This window comes from Phytophthora sojae, assembly GCF_000149755.1.
Source record: "Phytophthora sojae unplaced genomic scaffold PHYSOscaffold_3, whole genome shotgun sequence".
NCBI classification, from domain to species: Eukaryota; Oomycota; class Peronosporomycetes; order Peronosporales; family Peronosporaceae; genus Phytophthora; species Phytophthora sojae.
This window is the reverse complement of record NW_009258117.1, coordinates 3,366,715-3,382,257: the sequence shown is the minus strand read 5'-3', so window position 1 is coordinate 3,382,257 and position 15,543 is coordinate 3,366,715. Positions and strand designations below refer to the sequence as shown.

The following is a 15,543-nucleotide window of genomic DNA, read 5'->3' as shown; positions in this document are numbered from 1 at the left end:
GATGCAGCTTCAACGCGAGGCTGCCTGCAATCACTGCCAGCCGCGTTGGCCTTGATGCTGCACTAAGCCCTGCAATGGAGACTTGGGTGGAGACTCCGCTGTGCGTGCAATGCAGACTCGGCCAGTGGGCCCCAAAGCTTCGAGATCCGCTGGGCGGCTGCGGAGACGAAGTCGGCGCCGCTTCGCCCTCGGTACTGTAAGCGCTGGCTACTCGCAGCAGTATGCGGTTCATCCTGATTTGGCCCGAGCCAGAGACGGGGGCGGCGAACAGGTTGCAGTGAGTGGTGGTTGGCTGCAATGCGCAGCGGCCAAGGCGAGGGCTCGTCGCTCCGCCGTGCGTCCTGAAAGGACCAGCCAGACGAAGCTGGCGGGGGCTGGCCAACGATGTTGACGCGGCCAGGCTAAGGATGTCCAAGCTGGTGGCAGACGGCAATTTATCCGCCGAGTATGAACGGAGACCGTGGATCTACGGTCTCCGCTCGCTCCGGTCTTCAACAAGGAAAACCTGCTCGATTGTGCCACCTTCACTTCACCCCTGCGATGCAGCCCAGAGCATCCGACACTGGGACCTCACGTCAGCTTTCAGGATCGCAGAAAGTGGAGATTTGTGACCGAGCTCGAAAAAAAGTTTGGAACGGCTATCAACGGACGATTTCCGGTAGCCCCCAATACGGGCTCGAGCAGCATGAGAGCACCTCGGTCGATGACCGGCGGTCGTCCTATGGCAAACATGAACTAAACAGTACGACGGTTAATGGCGTCGCGTTCGGCATCCTGCAAAACGGAATAAGTTGTTGGGGGCTGTAATTTGACTGCATCGCTGGAACGCATTTCGGGCACCCACAACTTTACCCAGCAGCATCAAGTGGCAGCGAAACAACATCAAGCATCTCAAACTTGGAGGCTAACCCGGCCCCACACAAACTGCGGGGTGACTTCAAACAGCAAGTTCTTATCAAGACCCATTGAACCGCGTGGTGAAGGCGTTGGAGTCTCTGTTGCCCCAGAATCATCAGGGTACGTGGTCAAACAATGTTTTGAGCCTAAACGCCTTGGGGTCTGGACGAAAGTCGTAATTGAAGGAGTTTCACGCCAGGAATGGGCTTACGCCTTCGTTGACTGCGCGTATGCGGTGCCAGAGGTGCTCAAACTTTTACGAGACAGCAGTTATTAGATGAATCGACAGCGACCTTAAGAAGAAAAAAGCAATCATCTCTGCTCCTGCCATGAGAGTTTGGCTAGTGACGAAGCTGGCGGCGACGCAGGGATCCTCCAGCTTCATCATCATCAGTAGCAGCAGCAGTAGCACCAGCAATAGCAGCAACTTGCATTTTTGCAGCCTGCCCCAATGCAATGTTCACTCGCTTCCGTTAAACGACCGGGTCCACAACGTTGCAGAGGTTGACGCAAACGGGGTTGTTGAAACCAGCACGGAGAACACAACGGTGCGGAATCCCCAGCAAGCGCCAAGCGTCCAACTGCACGGCGGTGTTGTCGTCGATGGGCGCGTGCTGCATGTCAGGATCCTCAAACTGCCCATCCACGATGGAGTCCAAGCGATACTCACGAACGTCCAGTCTCGGGCCAACGCGAATGCAGAGAACGTATTGCACGCCCGGGCATTGCCGCCACGCATGAGCCTTCTCGTTTAAGGTAACGACACGTGCTTGTCCAGCTTGCACCTGTTGCCCTTGCTGCCTAACCTGCTCTTGTTGGTCAATTGGGGGCCCCCAGCCTTGATGTACCCCAATCTCCACTTTCAGCGTGTGGAAGATGTCCCAGGTGAACCCCCGTGGAATTACTGCTCCAGGAAGGCACTGAAAGGGACCGAAGCTAGCGTCTGGCTCGAGGTAGGCCAATAGATCGTTAATGCCGTCCGACAACAGCGAACACCTGTCGATAAATGCCGCTCCATGATGATCCAAGTGAGTACTACCAGTCCCGGTTGCTACGGTAATCGCACGTTGAACGCCACCGACAAGGTTTTCGTGTAGAGCCCCCGGCAACTCGACGATGAAGACCTTGTCGTCCCACCACGCCATCCTGCGCGACTTCAGTGCTTGCTCCTCGGACTGGACGTAGCATTTCCAGTCGTCTCGTGTCGCCGCACACAGCTCGAACGGGGCCCCATCGCTGCCGTCTGGAGGTGTTAGCACGTTCTTCACGAGGGTCCAATCCATGTTCCACACGGCGTCATTGATGTGGCGAACACTCGAGTTCCGCATGGCTTGTGCCTCAGTTGAACGGGAGTCGCTCCTTATTAGGGTGCCGGGTCCCAGGCCTTAGTCGGATGACGCCGAAGGACTACAAATGAACGCGAAATAGTGATTGCGGCTCTATGAGCTCCCCCCATCAATTGTTCGAGAAGATCGGCGGCGCGTGGACATCGTGCTTAAGTAAAAGCTGCTGGAGCTGGCAGAAGATGTTGACGCAGGCTGTCCGACTTCGAGATTGCTGCGTGTGGGCTGGGTGGCTCCGCTCGCTATAGTCTCCAACAAGGAAAACCTGCGCGATCTATCAACTCCACCAGTTACTTCACTCCTGCGATGCAGCCTAGAGCATCCAACATTGGGAGCTCACGTCAGCATTCAGGTCGCAAAAAGTGAAATTTTGAACTCGAAAAGAAGTCTGGAACGGCTATCAACGGACGATTTCCGGTGGCATATCCGGTACAGACAACGACTTACAAAGCCGGCAGACACAAAAAGCCGGCAGACGAAGTCAAGCAAAGCTTAACATGAGCAAACCAGCCAATCAGATTCAATCAAATGACTTCATCTTTGTATACCATCTGGTTTTGTGTACTTTATATGCTTTCTTGTGTACTTTATGCAACACATCGTGTGTTTTATGACAGTTTTACAGATTTGACGGGAGGGAATTTATCGTTGTTTTTATATAGGAGGATGGCATTAAGCATGCCGGCTTTGTAAGTCGTTGTCTGTAGTCCTACAGATCATACCTTCATAATTCAAACTTTTTTGCGGGAACACCAACAAACGAACGTATTAATTGTAGATTTTCCGTACAAATTTACTTTATTTCCGAGCCTTGCCCAAACAACGCGCCGCGGAACGGCGCAGCAGAAATATTGTGCCGCAAGCAGTCCAAAATCTCGTTTCTCTTTGCAGTGTTGAGCTTGTTCAGGCATTCTGCCAGCAACCGCTTCTCGAATGTAGTCGGCTCCGCGACAGAGTACTCGAGCAATGGGTTCGCTGGATTCGGCACGAAGTGGCAGATGCAGTGGAGCATCGAGTTGGATTGATTGAGGACCCTCTTCATGAAGTCGATGTCCTCAAGACCCATGATCGTCTTCTTGATATGTTCCTGCCGTTTCTCGATAAAGGTTGGATCGATTGACAGGCATTCACGAGCAGCACCGCCAAATATTTTGAATCGCTCTTCAACATGATCCACTACCATATCGGCATTTCCTGTGTTGTCAGCAAAGGCCACGTCCTCCTCCCCTTCGTCTGGAACTGCTACAAACGTAGTGAGGTTGAGGGCTCCGCAAGCGATAACCAGCTCTTCCAGGTCCCATGGGGGCATGATCAGCAGCGGACAATCGTCGCTCTTTTCGATCGTATCAAACCACCTCTCGTTTAGGCTCGTGAAGCAGACCATTTTCACGCCGTATGGAATCGAAATGGGCGGGCCATCGTACAGGTAAAGCAGGTCTTCGGCCGAGTCCTTCTCTGCCTTCTCAATCAGAGCATCCATTTTCGAAGCGAGACGTGCAGCGCTGGCAATATCCTTGCCGTTTCTCCACACAGTCACTCTCTTTGTAACGGGCTAACTGCGGCCCGTTACGTGGTACACAAGCAGAGGAAGTAGTAGGCAAATTGAACTCTGGTATTAAGTGCCGAGACGGTCTCGGCACTCGAGACCGTCCCAGCCATTAAACCTATGGTGGGCTCTGATTGGCCACCGCGCACACACGGTGGCGCCTGTGTGACAGTGGCCTGTCACACCACCCCCTACTCAAGATTGGAACACACACATATCTAAACTCTAGAAAGGAACTGCAGAGCTTCACGAGGCGGACGTGATGCTACTTGGCAAGCGCGGGCCGACAGCGCGCGCGAAGTGAGTGAAGCAGCGCAGCAGTGTCTCGGACGTCATCAAGGGCCGGCTGCAGCGCGACCGCAGCAGCAGTGTGGGCTTCAACGGAGCGATCTTGGTGCAGCTAGTCTGGCGCTGGCGTGGCATGAAGCGAGTCCGTCGCGGTGGTACGCACCGTGACTCCACCGTGGGTCAGGTCGCCGCGAATCCTGGAACACCGAAGGTCGTCCGTCGTCTGAAGTCGAGCATCATCGCTGGGCTGTCCGTTCTTGCGAGGCTCTCGTTGAGTTAGGCACGGCTCGCCGCCGCGCCCTCTGCAAGCGACGTCTCGTACGCCGCCACGCAGTCGGGGACATCTGCGAGTAGGACCTCGCGTGGCTCCCAGCTGTCGTCCATCGGGCCAAGCCATCGAACCAGATACCGGCGGTGCGAAGGTATCTCTCCATCGCGGTGATGAGTGCCGCGATCCATGCGTGCGCGCTGCGGTGCATCTCGGTGGTCGTCGTGGTTGAGAATGGCTTCGACAATGTGATGCTGGTTCCCAGCAGCGTCCACTAGGGGAGCAGGACCGTCGCGCTGGAATGCAGATGCGCGAATTTCGGGCTGACGCTGCGATGGCGCAGCGTCTTGATCGACTTGGGCATGGTCATCGGCGCCACCGGGAATAGCGGCGGGATGGTATCGTCGCAGTCGGCCAACGTAGAACGTAGGGTGCAGCCGGAGTGCCGTAGGGAGCTGCAGCGTGTAGGCGTCGCCGAGTACCTTCGTCACTTTAAAAGGTCCAATAAATCGGGGCGCGAGCTTGTTCGCGCCCAAGTTCGTCACCAAACTTGGCGACATGCCCGTCGTAGAGAGCAGTACCCGATCGCCCACGGCGAACGTCTCCAGATGTCGTCGCCCTCGTTGATCGGCATATTCCTTTTGCCGGTCCACCGCCGCCGCGATGGTGTCGCGTACATAACGCACAACCGACTCACGTTTCTGCAGGAAGTCGCGGACAGCCGCAGTGTCTTGGGGCTGCGTCGCTGGGAGCGGATCGAGGTTGGCAGGAACCGGCGCGGCAGGTGTCGCCGCCTCTTGCGCGTCTTGATATTCGACGGCCCGACGTGGTATCGGGCCAATCAGCGTGCGCGAAGTCCAAGCTGCGATGTCCGAAGGAGCCACCCTCCTAGCGGTACGTGTGCGCGAAGCTCGTTCGGGGTCGGCGCGTGGTCTCTCGTGTGCCGCCCGCGTGGCGGCACGTGTGCGCACTCCGACTGCTGGAGCGTTAGAGCCTCGACGAGTGGTGACGCCATGTAACAACGCGGAGACAGCGTCGGGTACGGGGCCACGACGCTCAGCTTGGCCTGGGTCGGGGTCTACAGCAATGTCTTCATCCGGAACGAGTGACGCGAGATCGCCCGCGTCTTCAGCAGCGCGACCAGCCGGAGTCTCAGAGCGCTCCACACCAAGGAGCGCTGGAACGCGAGGATGGCGACCGAAGTTGACGAAGAACGGGGACAGCCCGGTCGATGCGTGGACAGCGTTGTTGAGGGCGAATTCGACCAGGGGCAGGAAGGTGCTCCACGACTTGAACGACGTAGCGAAGCTGCGTAGTATGTCTTCAACAACACGGTTGGCACGCTCAGTTTGGCCGTCTGTCTCCGGATGCGACGCGGTGGACATGCACAACCGCGTCCCCAGCAACTGAAAAAGCTCTCGCCAGAAAGCAGACGTAAAGCGAGGGTCGCGATCCAATACGATGGAGGACGGAAGCCCGTGGTGGCGGTACACCACGTCCACGAAGATCGCGGCGGTTTGCTTCGCCGTGATGCTGGCAGCAACAGGAGCAAGATGGAGCATCTTGCTGAAATGATCAACGAAGACAAGCATGCCAGTGCGCCCTTGAGTGTCTCGGGGCAGCCCGAAGACGAAGTCCATGCTGACAGACGCCCATGCGTCTGTGGCGACTGGGAGAGATCGAAGCGGAGCCTGCTTGGACGGATTCGGCTTCACGCGTTGGCACGCTTCGCAGGAGCGTACCCATTTCCGGACCCACTTGTACATATGCGGCCAGTAGAAGTCTCTGGACAGCGACACGAACGTCTTCTCGCGTCCGAGGTGGCCGCCGCTCGGCGTGTCATGGAACGCGTGGATCAGCCGAGCTCGGAGATCGTCGTCCAGAGGAACGACGATGCGCGGGGGATCTTCACGGTCGACGCGGTACGTGAGCAACTCGCCGTCCAGCGAGTAGCGGTCGACGCGGGAGCGGCTGCGTTGAGACAGCTCGCGCTTCGCCACGGCGCCAGGGTCTCGCAGGAACTGGATCAGCTCCAAGCAGGACGCGTCCTCCTTGTATGCGTCCACGATCAAGTCACCGAGCGGACTGGTCGCTGCAACCTCAACAGCAGCGACGTCTTCGGCAGTGCATACAGCGCATTCGTCGTCGTCCTTGTCGCCAACTGCGTGGCGACCTGACTGCACGTAGTCAGGCCGACGTATATAACGCGTCGGCAAGGATGTTGGTCTTGCCCGGCTTGAAGTGCACGACGAAGTTGTACTCGGAGAACAGGGACAACCAGCGCGCCATGCGCTGGGACAAGTGGGGGCTCTTCGTCGCTGTCCTCAACGACGCGTGATCGGTGTAGATCGCGAAGGTCTGTTCGCCGAGGAGATACACGCGGAACTTGATGAGGGCGTAACGCATGGCCAGCAGCTCCTTATCATGGACCGGATAATTCCGTTCCTCCGGCTTCAGCTGACGCGACTGGTAGCTGATGACCCGCTCGCGTCCTTCGTCATCGAACTGCATCAAGACGCATCCGATCGCGAAGTCGTTCGCGTCGCACACGACATGGAAGGGCTTCGAGTGGTCTGGAAGCATGAGCACAGGCGCGGTGGACAAGCTCAACTTCACCGCGTCGAAGGCAGCTTGGTGCTCGGGACGCCACGACCACGTGGCGTCTGCCTTGAGGAGTTGAGATAGCGGGCGGATCGTCGAAGGGAAGTTCTTCGAGTAATGGTAAGATACGTGGCGAGCCCCAGCCACTGCTGGAGCTGCTTCTGGTCCTGCGGCGTCGGCCACGCGCAGATTGCCTCGATCTTCTCGGGGTCGGCGCGGACACCGTCCTTGCTGACGTAGCTCCCGAGCACAGGGATCTCGGGAGCGCAGAAGATGCACTTCTTCGAGTTGGCGTACAGCTTGTTCTCCTTCATCACCTCGAACACCTTGCGCAGGTGTTGTAGGTGGACCTCAACGTCCGTCATGCCGTCCTCGGCATGACTGTGAATGAAGATGTCGTCGAAGTAGCTGGGCGCGAAGTCTCGGTACGGCCGAAGCAAGTTGGACACCATCCGGTTGAAGGTGGCGGGGGCGTTCTTGAGCCCCTGCGGCATCACGAGCCATTCCCACAACATCCCGCTGGGCGTGCTGACCGCTGTCAGCGGCACATCGTCTTCGCGCATCAAGATCTGATAGAAGCCATCCATCAGATCAATGGCATGCTGCCGGACATGGTGTCCAGCACCATGTCCTTCCTCGGGATCGGCGTTTGCGCAGGTATGGTGGCCTCGTTGAGCTTGTTGAAGGCGAGGACGATTCTCCAGCCGCCGGTTGCTTTCTTCACGCAGAACGTCGGACTGGAGTGCGGCGAGAGACTCTCGCGAACGTGGCCGGCTTGCCGGCGACTCTCGAAGAAGGCGTCAATGGCTTCGACTTGGTCGCGAGGAAGTGGCCACTGCCGCGTCACGCAGTACTTCGCACCGGGCACGAGGTCAATCTCGTGTCGAACACCGCGGTCGGGTGGAAGAACGGCTGGAACCTTGTCCGGGAAAGTCTCCATGAACTCGCGCACGAGCGGAGCGACTGGGCTGCCGGCCGCTTCGAGCGCCGGCAACGACTGAGCTGTATAGCGGGCTTGACGGGCGTTCTTCGGCTCGGCTCCTTTTGGGCGCGTTCTGGCGTCGGAAGCTGGGTCCGACGCACTGGTTGCGACGGCCGCAATTGACTCGGCGTCTTCGGCGACGATCATGCACACCTGCTCGATCTCGCCCTTCTTCAGGTCACGGAGGAAGTGTTTCGACGGGAGCCCAGGCAGCCGAGTGATCTCGGCGGCGTCGCACGGCGGACGTGCGACTTCGACGTTGCGTACACGCGGAGGCGCCTCCGCGTCGTCCCCCACCAGGACTGAGATCACTTCAGCCTCAGCCTCAACAGAGTCCGCCGAAGGCGTACGAGGACGGCGCGGGTTGCGACGTCCGCGACGTCGAACCGGACGTGGAGTGTTGTCCGAAGCTGCCGATGAGAGCCCATGCTCGATCACGGCCGCTGAACTGGGGCGCCGGGACACAACGTCGGCGCCTGGACGCGGGTCATTGGACACGACCGCGTCGACTTCATCAGGGAGCTCCCGCTCGACCACACGCGGGAACCCATGCTCGACCGCGCGTGGGAGACCACGCTCAACCACATCTTCTTCTTCAGGGAGCTCCCGCTCGACCACTCGCGGGAACCCATGCTCGACCGCGTGTGGGAGGCCACGCTCAACCACATCTTCTCGCTCTTCAACGTTGGAGAGCCGCTGCTCGTCCTGGAGTGGCTCGACCACGTCATTGTCTGCTTCCGAGAACCGCTGCTCGTCGGGACGTGGGAACCCATGCTCGACCACGTCAGACACGTCCTGAGGCTCCTGCTCAGGACCGGCGCAGGTTGCGAGTTCGCACACCGCACACGAAGGGCCATCGCTCGCTTCGTGCGCAGCATGGGTCATGGAGTCGGGGTCCAAGACGGCAACATGCGGCCACTGGTTAGGCGTTCCGCACAGGAACGCCAATACTGCATTCACATCAATGTCCCGGGGACGGACTGTGCCAGTCAGCCAGTTGATCTCAGGCTGGTGGCGAGCGAGCCACGGGATGCCGAAGACACAGTTGAACGAGCCGCTCAGCTCGATCACCAAGAACTCCTCGGAACTGTGGAACCCGTCGAACTCGTACGCGAAGGTCGCCGAGCGCCGCGGCGTCCGCCGCGGCTTCCCATCAGCGTACTTCACGATCATGTCGCCAGGCCCGTCGCGAATGTTCAAGTCCACCGGTAACACCGACAAGCTATCGGCGCGAACGAAGTTGTTCGTTGCGCCCGAGTCCAGCAGCGCGCGAAGAGGGCGCGTCGCGCCGTCAACGTGGAGGCTAAGCACAATCAGCCTCGTGTCACTGCCGGAGGTGGTGGCAAAGAGTTGTGCATGAAGCACGGGAGGGCTAGGAGGAGGTTCTGCCACCAGAGAACCATCGCTCCTTCCACGACCAGTAGGGCGCCCCGCACCTACTGGTTGTCGCCGTTTTTTTGAGCGGCGACGTCGTTCGCGACCGTGACGTTCGCCTGCATCGCCACCGGAGCGCGGCAAATAGCCGCGCGATGTCCAGGTTTCCCACAGCGGTAGCAGCGCATCGGGCGGGGACTGCGCGTTGACGAGGCCGTTGGCGGCCTTGCTGATGACGTCGGCGTCCACCGAACTGTTGAATCGCATCCACCTCCATCGGCTCCGGCTCGGGCACCGGAGCCCGAGAGACATCGAAAGCCTGCGACGCCGTCACACTGTAGTCTTCACGGAGCGCAACAGCGAAGGCATCTTCGAGTGTCGGTGGGGTCTTCCGGTTCAGGTAGAAGCGCTGGTAGCCAGCGCTCATGCCGGAGATGAAGACGTGGACTTGGGTCGCCATGTCTACGGGATGCGTCGTGATGCACGACACTAGGTGTCGTGCGCGCTGGATGTACTCGAGCATGGACATGCGCCCTTGCTTCAACGCCAGGAAGGCGGAGCGCTGAACGCTTTCATCTTGGGGCGGCTCGAACGCGAGCCGCAAGTCTGCCTTCACCGATGCCATGGTCGGGAAGCAGGAAGCGTCGGCCACGAGCTTGCCGAGCGCCCACTCCTTCGCCTTCCCCGCCAGCTTGGACAGGAGAAAGCGCGTGCGCGCGAGCTCGGTAGACAGCTGCCGAGCTTCGATCGCGATGTCCACCTCGCAGAACCAACGGTTCAGGTGAAAACGGCCCTCGCCTTCACCACTGTACGTGGAGACATCGAGCTTCACGATGTCGGACTTGTTCTTGGTCTGCGTGGGAGTCGACACTCGCTGACCTCCGTCAGCGAGTTCACGCGCCATGAACTCCTGGGCGGCCAGGCGTTGTTGTTCCTCGGTTCCCGCCGTCAGTAGTGCCTTGATCACAGCGTCACCAGACACCGCTGCGAGACGATGTAGCACCTCCCACTCGATCGCCGACAGGTGAGGAAAGCTGGCGTGCTCCAGTGAAGTGGCAGTCGTCCGGGACGCGTCAGGCATCGACGTGTCGTTCATGTTCGTCACGATCTTCGTTGAACGGATTAGCGAAGTGCTACCAGGTGTAACGGGCTAACTGCAGCCCGTTACGTGGTTACACAAGCAGAGGAAGTAGTAGGCAAATTGAACTCTGGTATTAAGTGCCGAGACAGTCTCGGTACTCGAGACCGTCCCAGCCATTAAACCTATGGTGGGCTCTGATTGGCCACCGCGCACACACGGTGGCGCCTGTGTGACAGTGGCCTGTCACACTCTTCATGATCGATTCCTCTCCATACCTCTGGAACGAGACCGTGATGATCGTGGTCTCGTTGTTCTCGAAGCTGTAGCGCTGCAAGAAGTACGCATAAAAGACAGACTTGCCGATCCCTGTGCCCGATACACACACGTGTCAGTCCCATAGCCCACTCATTTTCAAGCCCGTACGCCACCTCCAGCCTACCTGGTGCACCGGAGATCGTCACCGTTTCCACTTCATCCCTACCCAGCAGGCGATTGACCAGCAGGTAGTTGCGTGGGTAGCACTCGCGCACGTAGTATCTTGGCAGCTTGTAGTTAAATTCCGTGGGTAGCTCCTCGGAAACTCCCTCGTCGTGGTCTCCACCCACGCTTTGGTAGGCCTGGCTGTATTTCTCCTCACATTGACATTAACAACGTCCGCTTCTGCTGCGCCAGGCTTCTGCCGCTTGGGCTCCCTCGGGTTCTCGGACATCGTGCTAAAAAGTAAAGGTGTGCGGGTATCGAGTTGTCCGATCTGGACAAGTCACTTCGCTTCAACCTGCGGGAATCACTCTAAATTGAAGTGGTACCCTGTACCATTCCAGCCACCAACAGATACACGGCCATTGCCTCCTACACTGCAACAATGGCTGGAAAGCAGAGCAGCGGCGACGGCGCCGTGCGTCCGCGCGTCGACGCGTCCAGCGCGCGCCTGACGTAAGTTCGAGCGCATGAAGCGCCTCCTCTGCGCCTCTAACCGCGTGTTCACGCGCAGCTCTAGCTCGTCCTCTAACGTCCTCTGTCTCTCTTCAGGTCTCTGCGCACATCGAGCGATGCGTCGAGTGCTCCAGCGCGGCGACCCAAGTTCGTGCCCAAGGCCGCCAAGCGCCGTCCGGCCTCCGAGGGACGCGGAGATGGTGCCGCCACTGCAGCACAGAGCACACGTGATGCCAAGCCGCACTCGACGGGCGCCGGAGCGCTCAAGCATGACAACAGAGGACGCGGCAGCCGCGGGGGCAGAGGAGGCCGAGGTGGCGGCCGTGGGCGTGGACGCGGGCGCGGCATGATGCCCAGCGGCAAGGTGGCCTTCGTCGGCACGCTGTCGGGCGGCTCGTCGTACAGCGGAGGCAGCAGCACGCCTGCGCCACGCACCGCGCCGTCCACGGACTACTCGGCGGCTGGCGGCACTGGTATCAGTGTGCTGGACGACGAAGAGATGCCCGGCAGCAAGATGCCGGAGATGGAGGTGGAGGAGGTGTGGCCGCCCGTGGTCAAGTCGGTCATGGAGCCCATGAGCCTGCCGATTGTGCGGCCGCCCGAGCCCGAGAGCGCCGGCGCCGTGTTCTGCGACGCCAGCGGCGACCTGGTGGCGCCCGACGACTCGCTGTTCTTCATCCAGATGCCGACGACGCTTCCTTTGGCGAAAGCCACCGCCAAGGCGGCCAGTACGGACGAGGACGAACCCATGGAGGACGCCGAGGCGTCGAAGGACCAGGCGAAGGAGAGCAAGAAGGCGGACGAGTCTGTATACGTGTCCGCAGCGGAGATAGCTGAGTGTGTTGTACGTGTGGATCTAACTGTTGTGCTGCTCTGCAATGACAGGGACGACGGTGTGTTTGACCACTCTATCGAGACGGCGCCGGGCGGCTTCATCGGCAAGGTAAGACACGAGTTGCTTCGACTTCGATGGTTGTACCGAGATCTAACCCTGCGTCCTCTTCTGTACAGATCTGCGTTCACAAGTCTGGCAAAATGGTGCTGATGCTCGGAGACAAGCAGTTCGAGATCGCGACGGCTCAGACGCCGTCGTTCTGCGAAGAGGTCTACGTGGTGAACACGACCGAGAAGCACCTGAGCATCCTGGGCAACGTGGAGCGCCACCTCGTCGTGACCCCGGACTTCGACGCGCTGCTGCGTTAGGCTCAGATAGTAGACCACCGTGTGATACGTAGCTGCATATACCATCAATAGAAGAAGATGAACGCAAAACTTTGTCACTGTGCAGCTTATCGATCTGGGAGGCCCGCCAACCTCGACGACACCGTCGTACACTGCCGGTGGTGCTGCTGCCAGTACAGTGCATTGGCCCCCTGACTCGGGGCCTGAGTTGTTCGTAACGCGCTGGCAGTCGTGCTGTTCCGTTCTGTTTGGACTTGAACTTGAAGCAGCTGGGATACCGCTTCAAAGAGGTGATCTACATGTACTGAGTTCTAGTATTACATGCATCACTGTAGCTTGGCAAGCTGAGCGTGGGTTTCCTTGCATGCCTTCGGCATGCAAGACAATCTCGGTGGATCCGCTGGTTAAACGATTTTCGGCGGTCTTGCGTGGGAATCGGAGGCTACACTTTGAGTGGGAAGTTCCCTCCGCGCTCAAGTCAGGCCGCGACTACCGAGAGGGCGCCACGTGCGTAGACTTTGACTTTGAAAGGGAAAACGCACGAACGTTACCAAAAGCTTTGAAAGAATAAATGAGGATACCGAGCGTGTCCTACGTACTACGAGCTAAAAGAAAACGCGGCGGGCTTGCCGCGCGGCAGCCGGCACGTGACGCTTACCGCCGGCGGCAGTCCCGCGCGCACTAGCAAAGAGTGCAACGACGCAACTTATTCGTCGTCTTCGTCGTCGTCGTCGTCCTCGTGGTCGTCTTCCTCGTCGTGCTCCTCCTCGTCCTCCTCGACAGCGGCGCTGCCCTGGGCGTTGTAGGCGTCCATCTGCTGCTGGTACTTGACCTTGGCCTCCTCGTGCATCTTCTGGTACTTGGCGCGCTTCTTGTCGGGCAGCGCGCGCCACCTTTCGGCCAGCAGCGTGGCGATCTCCGTGATCTTCTTGTTGGGGTTCTCGTCGCGCACCTCCTGGCGGATGTCGTTGCAGAAGAAGAAGTAGGCGGACAGCGCGCGCTTGGGTGCGTTCGGGTCCTTCTTCTTGCGCGAGCCCTTGGTGGTCTCGAAGGACGGGTCCGGCACGTAGTCCTCCTTCTCCTCCTGGTATCTCCGCTTGTCGGCGGCGGCCAGCTCGTCGTAGGGGCGACGCTCCTCGTCCGAGATCTTCTTCCAGCGGCGGCCGATCTCGCTCGAGATCTGCAGGAAGGCCAGCTCGGGCATCTCCTTCTTCACCGTCTCGCGGATGTCGTTGCTGAAGAACATGAAGGCCGACAGCGCGCGCTTGGGGGCGTTCTTGTCTTTTTTCTTGCGGGGCTTGCGCGTGTGGTCGCCATCCGCTCTCTTGGGGCCGCGAGCCATGGTGGAGTTCTTGCTTGACTTGGCGGGGACGCTTGCTGTTGTGAACTGGGGGCAGCAGTCCCGAGCGCCAGGAAAAACCCCGTTCACTATCTGGCGTCAGCCTGGGGGAGCCGTGAGGGAAAAACCTCACGATGCGGACTGAATCTTTACTATGGCCCACGCGGTATGGATAATTACACTGGGAGGCAAAGCCCCCTATTTATATGGCTCGATAAGCCAACGGCAGGCATGGGAGGCCGATCGAGCTGCCCAGGGAGATCACTCGAGGCCTGATGCGTGTAGGAGGCCGAGCTGGGGATATTTTTGACCGGAGATGACGCAGAAAGCAGCGAGTCGCGCTTGGCAGTTCGATGGACCAAATCGAGTCATTCGCGGTGTGAGAAAAGACAAATACGTTCTTTGAGGGTTGAAGTGGGGATCGCCCCAACATTTCCTATCACAAAAAAATCCTCAGACTTTCGGATGCACCGAAATTATGTGACACTGGCCGTTGCTGTGCTCGCCGCCGAGGTATGAATGCAGAGCGCGCAATGCATACAAAGCAATAGCTCGAGGCAAAGGGCAGAATGCGGTCCTAGCTTGCGTCTTTCTTGCGCTTTGGTAGCGTAGCGCCCGGCAGTGAAGCAAGTATTTCGTGCTTCTCGATATCTGTAAAATGCAATGCAGGGCCTAATGCTTGGCTGCGCCCTGACACCGGCAGCTACCCAGAAGGGAGCGCTAATTAAGACAATGGAATGGAGACCATCAAATTGTCGATACCCTCGTAAGATCGGATACATCCTTGAACGCCTATAGCGGTGCCTGCTCGTGACTATTATACGATCCGCAGCATTCGATGGTGCCATTCCAAATTCGCTGGAACCGCTGTCGTAAGTATACCACTACATCCAGGCACTCGTATTCCGGGAATGTGAGTGCTTGGGTGCTGGTGGCCTTATCTCTTACCGTTCGGGTTGTCCTAGAGAGGGTTAACATTGAGGTCTCCCGTTCTCCGTATCGATACAATTAAATCAAGGACACGAGCTCAAGACACTTGACCGGTTTGGACCTGCGGGGGCTTTCAATTTGCTTAAACGATGAATGCACAGCGGTTCCGGACTACTAGCTTCTAAATAGAGCAACAACGTCTAAGGAATTGGAGCTCTACTGCACAGGACCCATGTCATCGCAATTAAAGCTCTTCACTTATTTAGCTTCTAACCAGCAGGTAGGCTACTCGTGTAAGCTAGGCCATTCATTGACATCGGTGCCAACTACAGACAGCGCTAACGATATCTGATGATCACGAATCAGATTCCGCGATACATGGTTTGATGGTACCTCCGCGGTGTGCTCTTGACAATTATCGTTGCATTCGAGCGGCACTACCCAACGCCGGGCGCGTCGCGAACACGTCTACAGTACTATCATTACCATGCCTCCGAAAGCGTATCCGCGGCAACGCCGCGGATACGCTTTCGATGGTGGCATCTTAACGACTCGATCTCAATCAAGTGATCGCCACTGAGGTGGCAACGAGGCCGACACTACAAGTGTACATGTAGCAGCGACGGGCAGTGCCATGGTCCCTCGCGTGGCATCGAGGCGATCCCAGGTCACTGCAACTATTAGTATTGTTACAGCTCGGTGGATGACATGGTTCGACGCCGCTGTATTGCTGCTATGCGTAACTAAGCATCTGGTACCGGTGCACGACGGCCTAGGCT

General features: G+C 58.5%; 4 protein-coding genes across 4 annotated transcripts; 1 reads left to right on the top strand and 3 right to left on the bottom strand.

Annotated features, from left to right (window-relative positions):
• Positions 1–1,370: 1,370 nt before the first annotated feature.
• Positions 1,371–2,180, bottom strand: PHYSODRAFT_494738 (hypothetical protein; the record flags this gene model as incomplete). Its single annotated transcript, XM_009524733.1, has 2 exons — positions 1,371–1,643; positions 1,704–2,180. The coding sequence occupies 2 exons, from the start codon at positions 2,178–2,180 to the stop codon at positions 1,371–1,373; spliced, it is 750 nt and encodes a 249-aa protein (XP_009523028.1).
• An 853-nt stretch (positions 2,181–3,033) lies between these two features.
• PHYSODRAFT_328438 (hypothetical protein) lies at positions 3,034–3,720 on the bottom strand (the record flags this gene model as incomplete). The annotated part of the gene is made up of 1 exon (XM_009524732.1): positions 3,034–3,720. The coding sequence occupies one exon, from the start codon at positions 3,718–3,720 to the stop codon at positions 3,034–3,036; it is 687 nt and encodes a 228-aa protein (XP_009523027.1).
• Positions 3,721–11,242: 7,522 nt separating this feature from the next.
• Positions 11,243–12,516, top strand: PHYSODRAFT_245995 (hypothetical protein; the record flags this gene model as incomplete). Its single annotated transcript, XM_009524731.1, has 4 exons — positions 11,243–11,313; positions 11,410–12,150; positions 12,199–12,256; positions 12,325–12,516. The coding sequence occupies 4 exons, from the start codon at positions 11,243–11,245 to the stop codon at positions 12,514–12,516; spliced, it is 1,062 nt and encodes a 353-aa protein (XP_009523026.1).
• Positions 12,517–13,038: 522 nt separating this feature from the next.
• On the bottom strand, positions 13,039–13,866 carry PHYSODRAFT_285400 (hypothetical protein). The gene has a single exon (XM_009524730.1). It carries the CDS (start codon positions 13,835–13,837, stop codon positions 13,202–13,204), a length of 636 nt encoding a protein of 211 aa, XP_009523025.1. The 5' UTR covers positions 13,838–13,866; the 3' UTR covers positions 13,039–13,201.
• Between the last annotated feature and the right edge of the window lie 1,677 nt (positions 13,867–15,543).

Bases quoted from the DNA above. Each gene is read 5' to 3' on its own strand.
- PHYSODRAFT_285400 (XM_009524730.1), bottom strand. From the start codon at position 13,837: ATGGCTCGCGGCCCCAAGAGAGCGGATGGCGACCACACGCGCAAGCCC.